Source organism: Zeus faber (genome assembly GCF_960531495.2).
Source record: "Zeus faber genome assembly, chromosome: 2".
Lineage (NCBI taxonomy): Eukaryota > Metazoa > Chordata > Actinopteri > Zeiformes > Zeidae > Zeus > Zeus faber.
In genome coordinates this window covers 33234845-33249316 of record NC_137189.1, presented here as the reverse complement: position 1 = coordinate 33249316, position 14472 = coordinate 33234845, and the positions used below count along the sequence as shown (strand labels likewise).

Sequence of the window (14472 nt, the reverse complement as noted above, 5' to 3'; positions counted from 1 at the left end):
CCCCTTTCCCACTTGCACTGAAATCTACTGGCAATGTTGTGTGTTGGTGTCGTGGGCAAAGGAACCGGTGTCGATGTTCCGTAAAAAAGTGGTTCGGTGAATCTCCCCGCTCTTCGACCGAGTATCATTCACGCCAAATTGACGGAACGGCCGCCAAATGCAAGCGTGTGTGAATGAAAACGTCGGATTTCCACAAAGCAGGGGTGGAGCCAAATCCAAATAAAGCACAAATAGCGGACGGATTTTGACGAATATCTACTTCGTTCAAATAATTTAAGAATTGTTTGTTTTCGGGAAGAAAAAACAAAAACACTCGGCGGTGGCGCTCGGCTGCAAAGAAGGGAAACTAAAACGAGCTGAACTTAACCTTACATTTTATTATTTTTCTTCTTAAAAATGCCACTCATACCCTAGTCGTGTCTTTTACGGTTAGGGGTGTGGTGCGGGGACATCGGGCACCGCCCGGGAAGGGCCGGGAGACGGGGAGCAAAGCGCTGGTCTAAAAAAGAAACCGACTCCGTTGCCTAGTCTAGCCCTGATATTAGACACCTCCTTACGTAATGTGTCCGTCACAGTCATCTATGCGGGAACAGACAACTGAAAGATAACATCATGAGTTTGTGTTCCAGGGCAAACCCAAACAGGGGAGGGAACTTATTAAAATGTTGGTTCTCATCATTTATACTGTAACTGTTCAGAGCAACAACCTTTGCTTTACGGTTGAGAAAATCACCACTCTGCTGCAACTTCTCACTGGGATTAAATGCAGTTGATAGCAAACTGTGCGGATGTATGTCGTAGAGGAGCAAATAGAGAATGAGTTTGAGTTCCAAGGCAAACCCAAACAGGGGGGGGGGGGCTGTGTGTGTGTGTGTGTGTGTGTGTGTGTGTGTGTGTGTGTGTGTGTGTGTGTATAAGTGTGTATGTGCGTGTGTGTGTGTGTGTGTGTAGCTTCCACTGGGGGCTCGTGTTGCCATGTTACTGAACCACACCCCACCCCTCCCTGCTTCACCACAACAAGCAGATGCATCACAGGTGACCACAGCCCGTGGGAGGTGTGTGAGTGTGTACGTGGATGAATTTTCATATGCAAGTAATTTCTCGTGGTGAGGATTGGTGCATTGCTGATCTGACAATCAGTATATAAAGATGGTTAACTGTCTGGAAAAAAAAGCCAAATTTAGGAAGAACTGCAACCCACCCCCAGAAATAGCCATTTATACTGTGTGTGTGTGTATATATATATATATATATATATAAAATTATTATTATTATTATTTGACTATTATTGTTATTTGACTGCTATAGGTCGGACATGGACAGTGGAGGTTTCTTGGTCCACACACTTGGTCATCGCTAAGATTATTCTGTTGAGAAATCCCATATTTGACACTTTTTTTGCTGGAGAGCAAAATGATTGCCGTCCAAAATATAATTTGTGGTATTTCATTTTCATCTCAATTGGCGGGTATGAAGAAGTGGGTGATGGCGATGACAATGTGTGTGTAAATCGCACTCATGGCTGCGCTCTGTGTCTCCCATGGGTGCAGCAGATGGCGGGCAGTCATTAGAGAAAGGAGAGGTGAGGGGGGAGGTGATGAGGGGAGGTGAGGGGGATGAGGGAGATAAGCTGAAACCGCACGATTCCTGTATAAAGTGCAGAAAGACAGGCAGGCAGGCAGGCAGACAGACAGACAGACAGACAGACAGATAGATAGACAGATAGACAGACAGATAGACCGATAGACAGATAGATAGATAGATAGATATAAAATGTACACACAAGACACAACACAACGAAAAATGTGAAAATATACAATAAACCTAAACGTTTACATTAAACAATAATAAAAAGGTGTCACCTTGTAATAAACCTATTAATAAACAATAAATATGAACCTAAAAAACCTAATAAAAATAGGCTCAAATACAAATGAGAACGATATTATAAATGTACCATAACAACATAATAATAAACCAGAAAAATAGACCTAAATATAAACAATGAACAGTAAAAATGTGGTAATGTACAATAAACACACACACACACACACACACACACACTGGGGGGGGATAAAGGTGTCAAAGGAGAGTGCGTTTCTAACCCCACACACACACCAACACACACACACACACACACACACACACACACACACACACACACCCTTCTCCTCAGTTGGGAGGACAGGAAGTGTCAGACATAGCGAGGAAAGCCAGTGAGCGCTGCACAGAGACATTTACTAGTTAGTATTGATGTTGTAACTTCTCAATGCAAAAAAAAAAAAAAAAAAAGAGAAGGAAATCAGAATGAACATGGCGGAATAAACGTATTCTGATTCAGAATTCTGATAAGTGTATCCCCATATTTTCTGACCTCACAAACTGCACAGTAATTTGGCGCAGCATATCTCTCTCTCATATATATAGAGAGAGAGAGGAATGAGAGAGGGGGGAAAAGGCACGACGGACGGTGTGATGAAGTGGTATTAGTCGGGTGTTCGGTCAGGACGGCTGACTCGGCTAATCTGGAACAGAACATCCACCTGGCTGAGCCCTGGATCACCGAGTGGGCGGCGGGCGGAGGCGATAGTCAAAGTGACAGAGGAGAGAGAGAGAGAGAGGGAGGGAGGGAGAAATGGATGAAAGGATGACGAGGGAAGAGAGACGGTGAGAGGGAGGGGTGATGTTTACAGGAGGAAAGGGGTGAGGAGAATATTGATGAGGTGGGGGGCGTGGCGCGAGAGGGGGAGAGGAGGAGACAAGGAGTGAAGAGAGGACAAACTCTACTTATCCGGTGCATAGAATCGCTTTTTGAATAATCTGTATATTTGGCCCATTTTGTTGTGTTGTTTTTTAAGGGCTATTTTCTTTGTATATTTGGATTTTTTTTTAATATATATTTGGCCAATTTTCTTTTTATTGGCTATTTTCTTGGTATATCAGGTATTTTTTCCCAGCCTGTTAAGCCTTTATTATACCAATTATCCGTACAGCAATGCACAAATGGATACTCCAACAACTTCCCCGCATATGAACATGTACTTGCCCGAATAAACTGATTTGGATTTGGATCCTCAGGCGGCGACAGCAGAGAAGTGCGGAGAAGAAGTGAGAACAGGGGAGAGGGGAGATTTTGGGGAGCAGCAGGAGGGAAACAAAGCGTCTGGCTCCAGCAGCCAGACCTCTCCTCTGGGTCTGAGGAGCAGGTTCTTTCAGGGGTCCCAGCCGGGCTCCAGGTGGAACACCCAGACACCACCATCCAAAACAACGTGAATGACACAAAAACAACTGGCCGCCGGCACAAAGGGCCCTGCACTCATAGTGACGGTTCAACTGGGGGCCGGGTCATTGGCTTTACGGGTAAAGTCACAGCGATGACAAAACTGACAAAGAAGGGGAGATTCTTTCGAAGATAATTGGTTGTAAGCCGAGCGTCCGTCGTTTGTTTATTTTGTGCTTGGAAGATTTTATTTTTTTTTGCACTTAGGTTCATTCAGCTCTGGGCTAGTTAGGACTAGTTGACTACCAAAAAATTACATTTACAACACACACACACACACACACACACACACACAATCCATAATGCAATTCGAGGCCCACACACGCACCCAGTTGGTTTACTTGTTGCGACTAAAATGGGCCCCTCCACTGTTTTCCCTCTCTCAGAAGACTGCGTGGCATCTCGCTCTCTCTCCCCCTCCTCTCTTCTGCTAAGTGAACAGCTTAATGAGGCGGAAGGCCAGCGGAGTGCACGTGCCATCCTGGCTATTGCTGCATGCCTTTCAGGCCCGAAAAAGCAAAAACAGCCAGCCCCCAGCCCCCCTCTTTCTCTCTCTCTCTCTCTCTCTCTCTCTCTCTCTCCCTCTCCCTCTCTCCCTGAAAGATGAAAACAAACCAACCCCTCTGACAGTACTCTACGTGTCCAGGCCCACATGCACGCACACAAAATGATATAAATATCCGTATCAGTTGCATTTATGAACACTTATGTGACCATCGACCGCTGACTTGGCCTCCCTCAACTGCTTTTTTTTACCATTTAAATCATCTGGGGACCAAAACAGCACGTCCCCTCTACCCCCCCCCCCCCCCCCCCCCGCCAAAAATAACTGGAAAGAATGTCAGCTTGTGCTTGTTTTTAAGGTATTATTGAAGTGGGACCTCTATTCATTTATATCTACCATTTAGTCACAGATGTGGCAAAATGAAAAAAACAAAAACACAATTGAGTTGCGCTCAGAAGCCTTTTTTTATTACTATTATAATATCCGATCAGAATGCCGCAATAGGGAATGTGAAGTTTGACGGTTACAACGGGTTGCTATGGACTCCAGTCACCATTTTTGGAGGATCACTTCCATTCAATTGCATAGAGAAATAGATAAAATATACAAAAATGGAGACAGGAAGGGAGAAAAAGAGGTTTCACACGAGATGGTTGCAAGATTTTCTGTGGCAGTTTTTCACCGAGCAAGACTTCCAAGCGTCTTTTAACTCAAAAATGCTGACCGACATCCAGGGTCAATGCCAGTGATAGACCAAATATGGGGCTTGCTCCAGCAATGTGGCCTCAGCTTCACATTCTCTATAAAACAAGCTTGCTTTTTTTCTAAACATCATGAATTTATTTTGATCATTATTTATATTATTATTATCATCATTATCATTATTATTATTCATCCTATTATTATTACTTATCTGATTATGTATATTTGAATTATTTATGTATCTTTTAATTATTATTTTATTTATATTATTATTATTATTATATTTGAATTATTATAATGTATATTTTACTTATTACTATTATTATTAATATTGTTATTATTATTAATCTTATAGTTTTTTAAGATTATTATTATTGTTGTAAAATCAGCGCCTAAATTCAAAATGAGGAAGGGGAAAAACACGCGCTCATACTGCAGCGTCATGCTTGTTTACTTCAGTTCTCACCCTGTGCGCAGCTCCACATCTGTCAGGCCAGTCACGTTCCACGGAACTCTGGCACCGCCCACGCACAGCACTTTGAAACTCACTGACGGTTTGGAATTTGGATCAAAGGGAAACGACAAGTAGCGCGTCATCGCTGCTGCTGCTGCTGTTGTTGTTGTTGTTGTTGTTGTTGTTGTTGTTGTTTTTACCTTCCTCCTGACTGACTTAGACTCCTTTTTGACAAGCTACTGCATCACCCTACAGCCAACACAAGGCTGTTTTACACTTGTTTTCTAAAGTTGTTTTTTTTTTTACATCTCTGCAGCAGACAGATAACAGTTGATGGGGCACAAAATAATATTATATGCTGCATTAAAACACAGATAGATAGATAGATAGATAGATAGATAGATAGATAGATAGATAGATAGATAGATAGATAGATGTAATGTGTTACTATTGTGTACTTAAGAGTTATGCTAAACACATTATCTGTGTTATATATCAGTTAGTACACCGCTGGCTGCACGCGTGTGATTGGCTCACCTTTGGCAGTAGTAGCAGCCTCCTTGAATCCCAAACAGACGTATGATGTGGTGTGTAATCCATTGACGCCGCTTTTGCAGCTGCTGGTGGGTTTGAATCCGACCAGGTCCTTGCGCTTCTCCACGTCGGCGTTCTCCAGCAGGTTCAGGGCGATGTAGTTGAGTCCATGCTGGTAGCCGGCCAGGGTCTGACGGCCCACGGGACTGCCGCACTCCTCGTCCGAGCCCTCGCTGCTCCTGGATGAGATGTTCTCCACGGAGCTGTGCCTCTTGACACCGTCCGTGCGGGCGAAAGAAGGGAGCACGGGCGTCACCGTGGCCGTGGAGGAGAAGGTCTCCGAGCTGTGGCGGCGGCGGCCCTGCGGGTTGGCCCGGATCACTTTTGCCACGCAGTCTGGGTCCACTGTGGCGGAGGAGGAGGTGGCAGCCTCCAGCAGGAACACCCCGATGCTCCCTCGGACATCCTGGTCCTCCGGAGAGACCCTCCTCTCCCTGAAGGGTATGGATAGAACTCGGGGTTAAGTTAAATATGGTTTACAATATGCAAACATGCAATAACCACGGGCTGTATGCCTTATTACATTGAGCTGCCTTGTCTGTGATGCAACAGCTAACACAGTCTCTGATGTATCATATAATACTGTTAAAGGTTTATTCCGCTAGCATCATTACATTGAAAAACTTACATTGATGAGGTCTGGGGTACAGGCTGCGTGAGGGAGCTGGACATGCCAAATGTCATCTCTGTGTAGTCACTTTTAGTTTCATCCAGGAGGCCCCCAGAGGCCCTCTCACTATCCAGGTGGCAGACTCCATCCTCCTCAGAGCAGGCGCACATTGACGACTCTGGAAGCGCACCTAGGTGTTTGGTTGGGGCATCAGCCTCCTTGGGTGAGTGTGGGCCGAGCTCCAGGTTCATGTAGTCGGACAACGGGGACCTCCGCCTTCCCCCGCTGCTGGAGGCCAAAGATGAGGGTTGGCTCTCAGTGGACACCAGGTAGGGAGAGGAGTATTTGCCCCCGCTAAAGTCGATGTTGATGTATTCACCAGGGCTTCGGGGTTCGCCAGGCGCTGGATGCTCATTCATACTGGGCAGCGTCCTCACGGTGTCCAGTGACAGCCTGTTAGGCCGACCCAACCTCACACGATAAGGCAGGCTCTCTCCTCGGCTGTGCCTGACAGGAGAAGGACTGACTTGGTGGGTGGCTGAGCCTTGGAGAGCGCTAGGCTGCATCACTGTGTAGTAGTCTGACTCTCCGCCTCTGGGCCTCTGGCTCTGAGGACTCATCAAAACATACTGGTTGTTCTCCTCGTTCCTGGCGCTCTGTGCCTTAGCTGGGTGTGCCACCGAGCTGCCCTGGTACGAGAGCCTTACCGATGCCGGATCAGTGGTCAGTGGGCCCAGGCAGTAATCAGGGGGTGTCTGGAGTGGAGGTGGATTACCAGGGGACATGTTCATGTATTCACCATTGGCAGGCCGTCCATCGGGGCTGTCCATGGAACTCCTCGATCCGCTCCACATCCTCATGTACCCACTGTCCTCCAGAGAGCTACTTCCAGGGGAGCAGCCCTTGTAGCCACCACCGCCCGCCGACTGTGGGTGCACTCTAGGGTTGACAATCTGCTTAGGGGCTGAGACACACATCGGGCTCATTGGCAAGTAGTCGTCCGCCTTGCCAGAAAGCGGCGCCGCGCCTGGTGTCATGGGCATGTAACCGTCATCTCCCAGGTTACTGCAGGAGCTCCTGGATGAGCCAATTTCTACATCACCGTAGTCTTCGGGGTAGGACACTTTTGGCGAAGCGGAGTGGGTGCTGTGGTGGTGTTGCGCTAGACCCATAAGTGTATACTCATCCAGGGAGGCGGAGGAGAGCGGTGGTGCGACGGCCTTCTGCTGGCGTGGCGTGGTGAGGGAGTATGTGCGCTTCCTGTAGGCCTTGTCCGAAGTCAGCCCATCCTTGTGGCCACCTGTGCCCTCCATCAGCATGTAGCTGCAGGGGTCGCTGGCCTCCTGGGAAGGCGGAGTGCTGGACAGGGAATCTGGGGTGTCGCTCCGGGTCAGAGGAAGGAACTTGGGGTCACCCGGGCTCGAGCTGTACTCGTCGCACAGAATCAGCCCTGTGTCGCTGAGGGAGCCTGAGATGGAGGCGCTGCAGCTAAACGGGCGCCGGGTCTTATCAGGGGTGAAGTTACTGGCACCGCCCCTGGGGGAAATACTGATGGGGCTGGAGGCAGCCAGAGGGGAATTGGAGACGGGCATGGATCTGCTGTGATGGAGGTTGGAGTTGCACTCCAGCATTCTGCAGGTGCGCCCGCTATTGAGGGTCTGGGACCGGATCAAGTAGCTTCCAGAGGTGGGGCTGCTGGGGCTCTCGCTCAGAGGTATGGACATGGACACTGGTCGGGCCATGCTTCCGTCTCCCTCACTGGCCGTTCTGATCCGACACGGGGAGAAACTTCGCCCCGGAGACGTGGCCGCCACGCTTTCGGTCCTGGACCTTCTCACCAGGCCCGTTTGACTCGGGGGGAGGTTGTTGAGGTTGCGTCGCGTCGGGACGGAGATCGGGTTGGTACTGGCGGACTGGCTCTTGCTCCGCGGCCGGAACTCCGACAGTTCCTTCATGGCTTTCATCGCCTCCAGGATGGTTTCGTGGATGTTCTGCGCCACCACGGAGTCCTCAGCCTGCATCCAGAACTCCCCGGGCCCCGTCACCGCCGAGCGACCCACTTCGATGAAGAAAAAGCTGTCCGAGTGGCCGCACCTCCGGATATTCATGAGCTGCAGGCTGACGGCCGCCACGTCCGAGTTGATCTTTACGAAGCTGATGGTTCTGCTGGACAGACACAACCGGTACACCCCGGTGAAGTTCTTGCTCTGGCCCAGGCCCTTGGACTTGAGGTTGACCTGCCACACTTCCCTGTAGGCGGTCGCGGCGGGCGCGACCAGCCCGTAGCTGCAGCCCTCGTCAAAGCCCACCAGGGAGGAGGTGGACGCCGGGCTGTCGTACACCTTCCCCTCGGCGATCAGCTCCGTGAGCACCGCGAACCAGCTCTCTTGCTCCTGCTCGCTGTCGGCGGCCACCGCGAAGTACTCGTCCTTGGTGTAGAGGGCGACGAGGTGCTTGTGCTTGGCGTCCGCCCGCTTGTTGACGCACAGGCAGGAGTCCAGGGCGATGACCCGCTTGGCCGCGCACTTGTTCCGCCATTTCTTCTCGTTCTCGTAGTACTCCAGGCGCGCCGGGGAGCGGTCGCCGTGCTCCCGCAGCACGAAGAACCGCCGGTGGCCGTGCTTCTGCTTCCGCAGGTAGCCGCACTTCTTCACGCCGCTCGCCGCGTTAGATAACAGGTGTCCCCCGCCGCCTCCTCCTCCTCCTCCTCCGGTCCGCTCCGGAGGACTTGCCATTGCTTTTTACGCACGAACCCAAACAAAAAAAAAAAAAAAAAAAACAGTTTCCCAACAAAGTGCTGATTCGAAACCTTCCGTTTTTGTTTTTTTTTGTTGTTGTTTTTTTTTTTTTTAACCAAGAAAGACACAAACAACACAAGAAAATAAATACATCGAGAGAGGATTTTTTTTTTTTTTTTTTTTTCTTCTTCCGATCCGTCGCGGGCATCGGCGGTGCCCCCGTGCGCGCGTTGTGCGTCCGTTCTCCGCTCGCGTCGACTGAGCTTCTGGACCGGAGCAAAAGCAACACGTGACGTTGCTACGCTCGGCTCGCCTCTAAAAAAAAAAAAAAACAAAAAAAAAAAAAAAGAAAAGAGGGGAGAGAGGGAGGGAGGGAGGGAGGGAGGGAGAGGGAGAGTAACAAAAGCACAGTCATAAAAGGCGGTGCAGGCTTGGAGGGGCCGTGCCTGCCGATCCTGCGTGATGCGCTCACTTCATTGGCTGGAACGCCGAGGAACCCCCCCCCCCCCTCCCGTCATCCACTCTCCCGTGGAAACAACTTTGGGGGAGGAGAGGAAAGGAAAGGGGGGGGGGGGGGTGTGTCTTGTTTTGATGCTTTGTATGATTCGGTGAAAATTAAAACAAATCAAATAAAAACATACGCAATCAAGGAACTGGGCGCGAAGCTGGCGGCGACACGGCGGCGGCCGCCGGAGCGTTCAGAACGTCACGACTCGCTGTCCGCCCCCGTGATCGCTGCGCAGGCGCAGCAGCATGTAAACAAACGGAAGCTCGCCCCGCTTCTTACGTAACGCGCGTCACGGCCTATTTTTAAAACGCTGGGTATTCTTTCGTGCAGTCACCCCCTCCCCCCCCCCCCCCCCAGTCCCCCCTGTATGGACGCGCCATTGTGCAGCTTGTCGCCGCGCAGTGTCGACGTTTGCCGCGGCGGCTGCGGCGCGTCGTGGGTTCTGCACGTGTCAGATCCGCCCTCAAAACTGTGCCCGCGCTGCCGGGTTAAACGTTGCGAGTGCCGGAAATTGTGCGGGACGCCCCCGCTCACGACCCCGCGCACAGGGCGGACGGCCCCTGCGCCCAACGACGCGTCTCGCTTCGAAAAACGCAAAAACCAAAAACCAAAACAACTATAGACGCGTCAGAGGGACATCGCGAACACACGCAGCGGGAATGCCGCGCCACCCTCCGGTGGAAGGAAGAGCCGGCAACCTGGCAACATGTCGGTCACCGACACCGACTGGCGTTTGTTTTTATTTTTTTTTTTACCTTTTTATTAGTGAAATACCTCATTATATGTTTGTGTTAAAAAATTTCACACATTATTATAAAAAAAAAATGTTGGGTATGTTCTATTTAACTTTGTTTTACATTCTAAAGCACCACTGTACAAATAACACACTGTGATTTTAAACTAATTTGCGGGCTATCTTTCCATAAGGTACTCCTCACCCCCTTTTTTATTTATTTTTTCCTTTTTAACTTTACTTTTATTAGTGAAGTGCTGAATAAATCCTGAAAATGCTATGTATTAATGAGCATTGTGATGTGGAAAGTTGATTTGCAGGCCTGATTTCTAAATATATAATAAGCATTTAGTGGGACGTCATTAAATTGAATAGTCTACACTAACAAATCTTCATCTCCAGCCAGAGATGGTCACGGAAAGACGGGTGAGACGGCCCAGGGACCACCGGGCTCTGTTAGATAAATCGAGGGGGCCTTGTGGACATCTGTTCGTCAGATCATCTCGGTAATTATGTTCTGTGGCGCTAATGCTCCCTGCGATCTCGCTGATCTAGCTGATCTCTGCACCCATCCCAGGCCACAAGCTGCCCCCCAGCCTGTAGACTCCCTTTCAGGCTGCATAGGAGCCTGTTTGCTCCTGGTAACAACACTGGTACTGCCTCCAATATACTACAGGTATATTTACCATATATTAACCGTATAAGACCCAATGTAACTTACAGCAAAAACAGTTCCAATCACTGGCTAGATAGATAGATAGATAGATAGATAGATAGATAGATAGATAGATAGATAGATAGATAGATAGATAGATAGATAGAAAGAAAATAGAAAAAATGGCAATATTCCATTAACCAAACTGTTAGAAAATTAACAAAAAACAATAAAAATAAAAAAAATAATAAATAAATAAAAAAAAATATATATATATATAAAAAGACAAATTTGACAATGTACATTAAACGCAGTTATAATAACTAACAATAGAATAGAAATGTGAAATGAAAAGTCTATCGGCAATATCTGGGGGAGAACGGTGAAATATATACAATAAACCTCACAGTTAATAACTGTACACAATAAAATATGGCAGGATAATGGAAAATAACCCTGATGCTGGGAAGGTGGGTGGGGTGCCGGAAGGAAGGGAGGAGCAATCTATACCCTTTTGGAGCGTTGTTAATTATTACTCCCTTGGCACACACACACACGCACGCACGCGCACACGCACACAAACACAGTCCCCGGGGCAGACATGTGAACATGTCTTTTCCCACATGTTGAAGGAGGCCCGCTTTGAAAAACAAATAAAGCTAATATGCAAATCCTAGATTGATAAACGGCATTCTTGTCTGCTGCAGTCCGCCTGCACAGGGCTTTGGCAACGTTCAGTGGAGGACAACAAACACTACAGATTAAGAGTAATCCCTGATTGTCTCAAATCAGTATTTATTCTGTTATTGCTGATGATGGTTGAGTGACTTTTCGATGCTTCTCGGCTATTTTCCTATTTTTTGGGGGGGGTTTTGTACAAGTAACACTGTCATTTGCTTGGGCGAGGGGGGTGCTAAGCCTGGCCCCCAGTTTGTGTTTCTGAGCCTTAGCGTCATCTAATCTGGACTATTAGCGAAATCACAAACACCCCTGGGAGGGATTGGCCCTATGCACACAAACACCCCGAGGATCATGGGAAGGAAACACAGATTATTACAGAGGCACTTGACCGGCAAAACAACGACTGTAAACCAACGAAAACACACTCCACACCCTACTATTGTTGTTTTTCAGCACTTGTTTTGCAACCCTTTCTGGGGATTGTTCACCGTTGACCACCTCCATGCCCCCCTGCGCACACTTTTCATATATAGTGTCTGTTTGTTTTTTGGGTTTGTTTACGAGTGGAATACAGAGAATCCAAAGAAGTTAAGACCTTCCATTTATCTCATAACCTTAACACTTAACAGGACAGTCCTGCTGTGTTGTGGGTCTCGGGTCCACAGTTTGAGTCTTGGAAGAGAGTTTTCCGCGTGTCCTCACCGGTGGAAACTACAGGAGATTATGGCTTAATGAAGAGGTTTCACTCGAGGGGTACACCGGAAATCTTGCTGACGACGCTTATTTCCAGTAGACCGGTTTACTTCTCTGATAAAACTGTGAATCTTTTTTTTTAATGCGTACATTTGGATGACCTGGTCTGAATATTCAAGTGCCGAATGTGACTCTCCATAGGAATTAATGGACTTCCGGTTCATTCTCACTGTTTGTCGGATTAGGTGTGAAGCAAGCTTCAGTACAGGTGGAGAAAAAGTGCGAACGTTCCTATATATATAGATAGATAGATAGATAGATAGATAGATAGATAGATAGATAGATAGATAGATAGATGACTGATATAATGCTTTAAACCCAATATAAATTGGTAATCTCATCACTTTCAACGTAAATAATATGAATCATATATATTCATGTTGTGGTTGTTACTATTTAACATTTTTCAAAAAGTCATGACGACTACTATTGCTATAGGGACCACTCTGCTGTCAAATCCCTCAAAAATGCCTCAGTTTGCTTCTAACAGCCATTAATAACACAAAGGTACATTATCTCACCTTACATAATCTCTCTCTTATCTTTTACATCCCTTACATCACATATCACCTTATCTTATCTTATGTGAGCGCGTGCATGCGTGTGTGCGTGAGTGTGTGTGTCTGTGTGTGTGTGTGTGTCGGACTTCAAGGTTAGCTGGGGTGAAACGGGCGTGGTTTATCTGTCAAGCAAATTGGAAAGTTTGGGGCGAAATATCACTAATCTCATGAAACAGAAGTAGTTCTAGGTGCTGCTCACCCAGGTCCTGGAAGGGCAACGACCTGGAATGGAAACTAATTGTAGGTATTCCAGACCCAATATTTATAGTAGGAATGTAATACTTGATAGATGTTTTCCAATGCCAGTACATGCCAGTTATGTTGTTTCATACATTTTTCCATTATTACTAAATAATACTTGTTTTAAAATTAAATAATTATGATTGACGTAGGTGCAACATTCATTATATTTTTTAATGTGATTTCATACAAGAAACACATGACTGTCATCTCTCACGTCAATGCAATGTGATGCAAATCTAACATGTCTTATTACTTTTCGAGACAAAAAGGTTACACGGTAACAGAAAGAAACAGAAAGAAACAGAAAGACCGCCGCATTATCTTGTCAGAGTATATACAAGGCCAGGCAGTACAGAACATGTTCTTATAGAACATGGAGGGGTCGGCCTACATTACCGTTTCTTTGCCCGAAAAATGTCTTTTCTAGTCTTTTTGGGGGTGTTCATATATTTTTGAATATCTTTAAAGGAGCAAACTTTTTTTTCGCAATACGTTACGCATGTGAACGACATGACAAGGGGTTCACCTGCTGTCATGTGCGTAATGTTCTACAGTGTTTGTATCCCCGTCTACACTATTTTGCAAGGGCACCAGTGGGTGTGACACACTGATTGGTTTACTAGATCAACAAATCAAACCACCCACAACATATCTACCCATCCATCCAACCATCCATAATTTTAGCAAAACATGGCAAATCTAAATGAAGTCATTCCAAAACCTTGTTTTTGGTATTTAACAACGAAACCAACCAGTACAAAAAAGAAAGAAAAAGAAAGTCTCGTAATTACGAGGTATTATGTCGTAATTATGATTGAGATGAGATCAGGATCTCCTAATTATGAGATTAAGTTAATGTCGTGCCGTATTCTGCATGCCTCCGGAGAATTGCATGCACTGTGTGTTAAGTGCTGTTATTTCAGCTTGGGTCGGTATTGACCTGATATTCACACTGTTGAGCCTAAATGGCACAAAATATATGCCTCTCACGGTCACATATTTCTCTCTCTCTTTTTTTTTTACCCCCAACATGTGTAAGTTAAGTATCTCAAATATGATGTTTTTTTAAAATGGAAATGGCTCCTTGATAGTCCATTCTAGCGACCAAACCATTTGGTTCACAGAGAAATGAAGTTTAAGTCAGGGCCGGCCCGGCGCATCAGCACTCTATGCAGTTGTTCAGGGCCACAACTGCGTAGAGTAACCGGGGGCCACGCGATCAGTGTAGGGGCCACACGATCACGATCTCCGCCAATTTGTGCCGCACCTTCAAACCCCCCCCATTTCTTTAAACAAAACAACAACAAAAAAACGTTTTATTTTTTATATTTTAGTTTTTATTTTAGTCGTTGTGCATAGCAGCTTAAATTGTATTATTATTATTAATAATAATAATAATAATAATAATAATATTATCATCCCAAAGTTACGAGATAAGGTGTTAAATGTATTTTCT

The 14472-nt window shown here is 46.7% G+C and overlaps 1 protein-coding gene across 1 annotated transcript in view; it reads right to left on the bottom strand.

Moving 5' to 3' along the window:
• irs2a (insulin receptor substrate 2a) overlaps positions 1 to 8974 on the bottom strand; it is a 10616-nt gene extending 1642 nt beyond the window's left edge. Inside the window, exons 1-2 of the mRNA XM_079996653.1 lie at positions 6164 to 8974; positions 5479 to 5969 (exon numbers count right to left, since the gene is read on the bottom strand). Of these exons, the coding sequence (XP_079852779.1) occupies positions 5479 to 5969; positions 6164 to 8880 (3208 nt within the window). The 5' untranslated portion in view covers positions 8881 to 8974. The remainder of the gene's footprint in view (positions 1 to 5478; positions 5970 to 6163) is intronic.
• Between the last annotated feature and the right edge of the window lie 5498 nt (positions 8975 to 14472).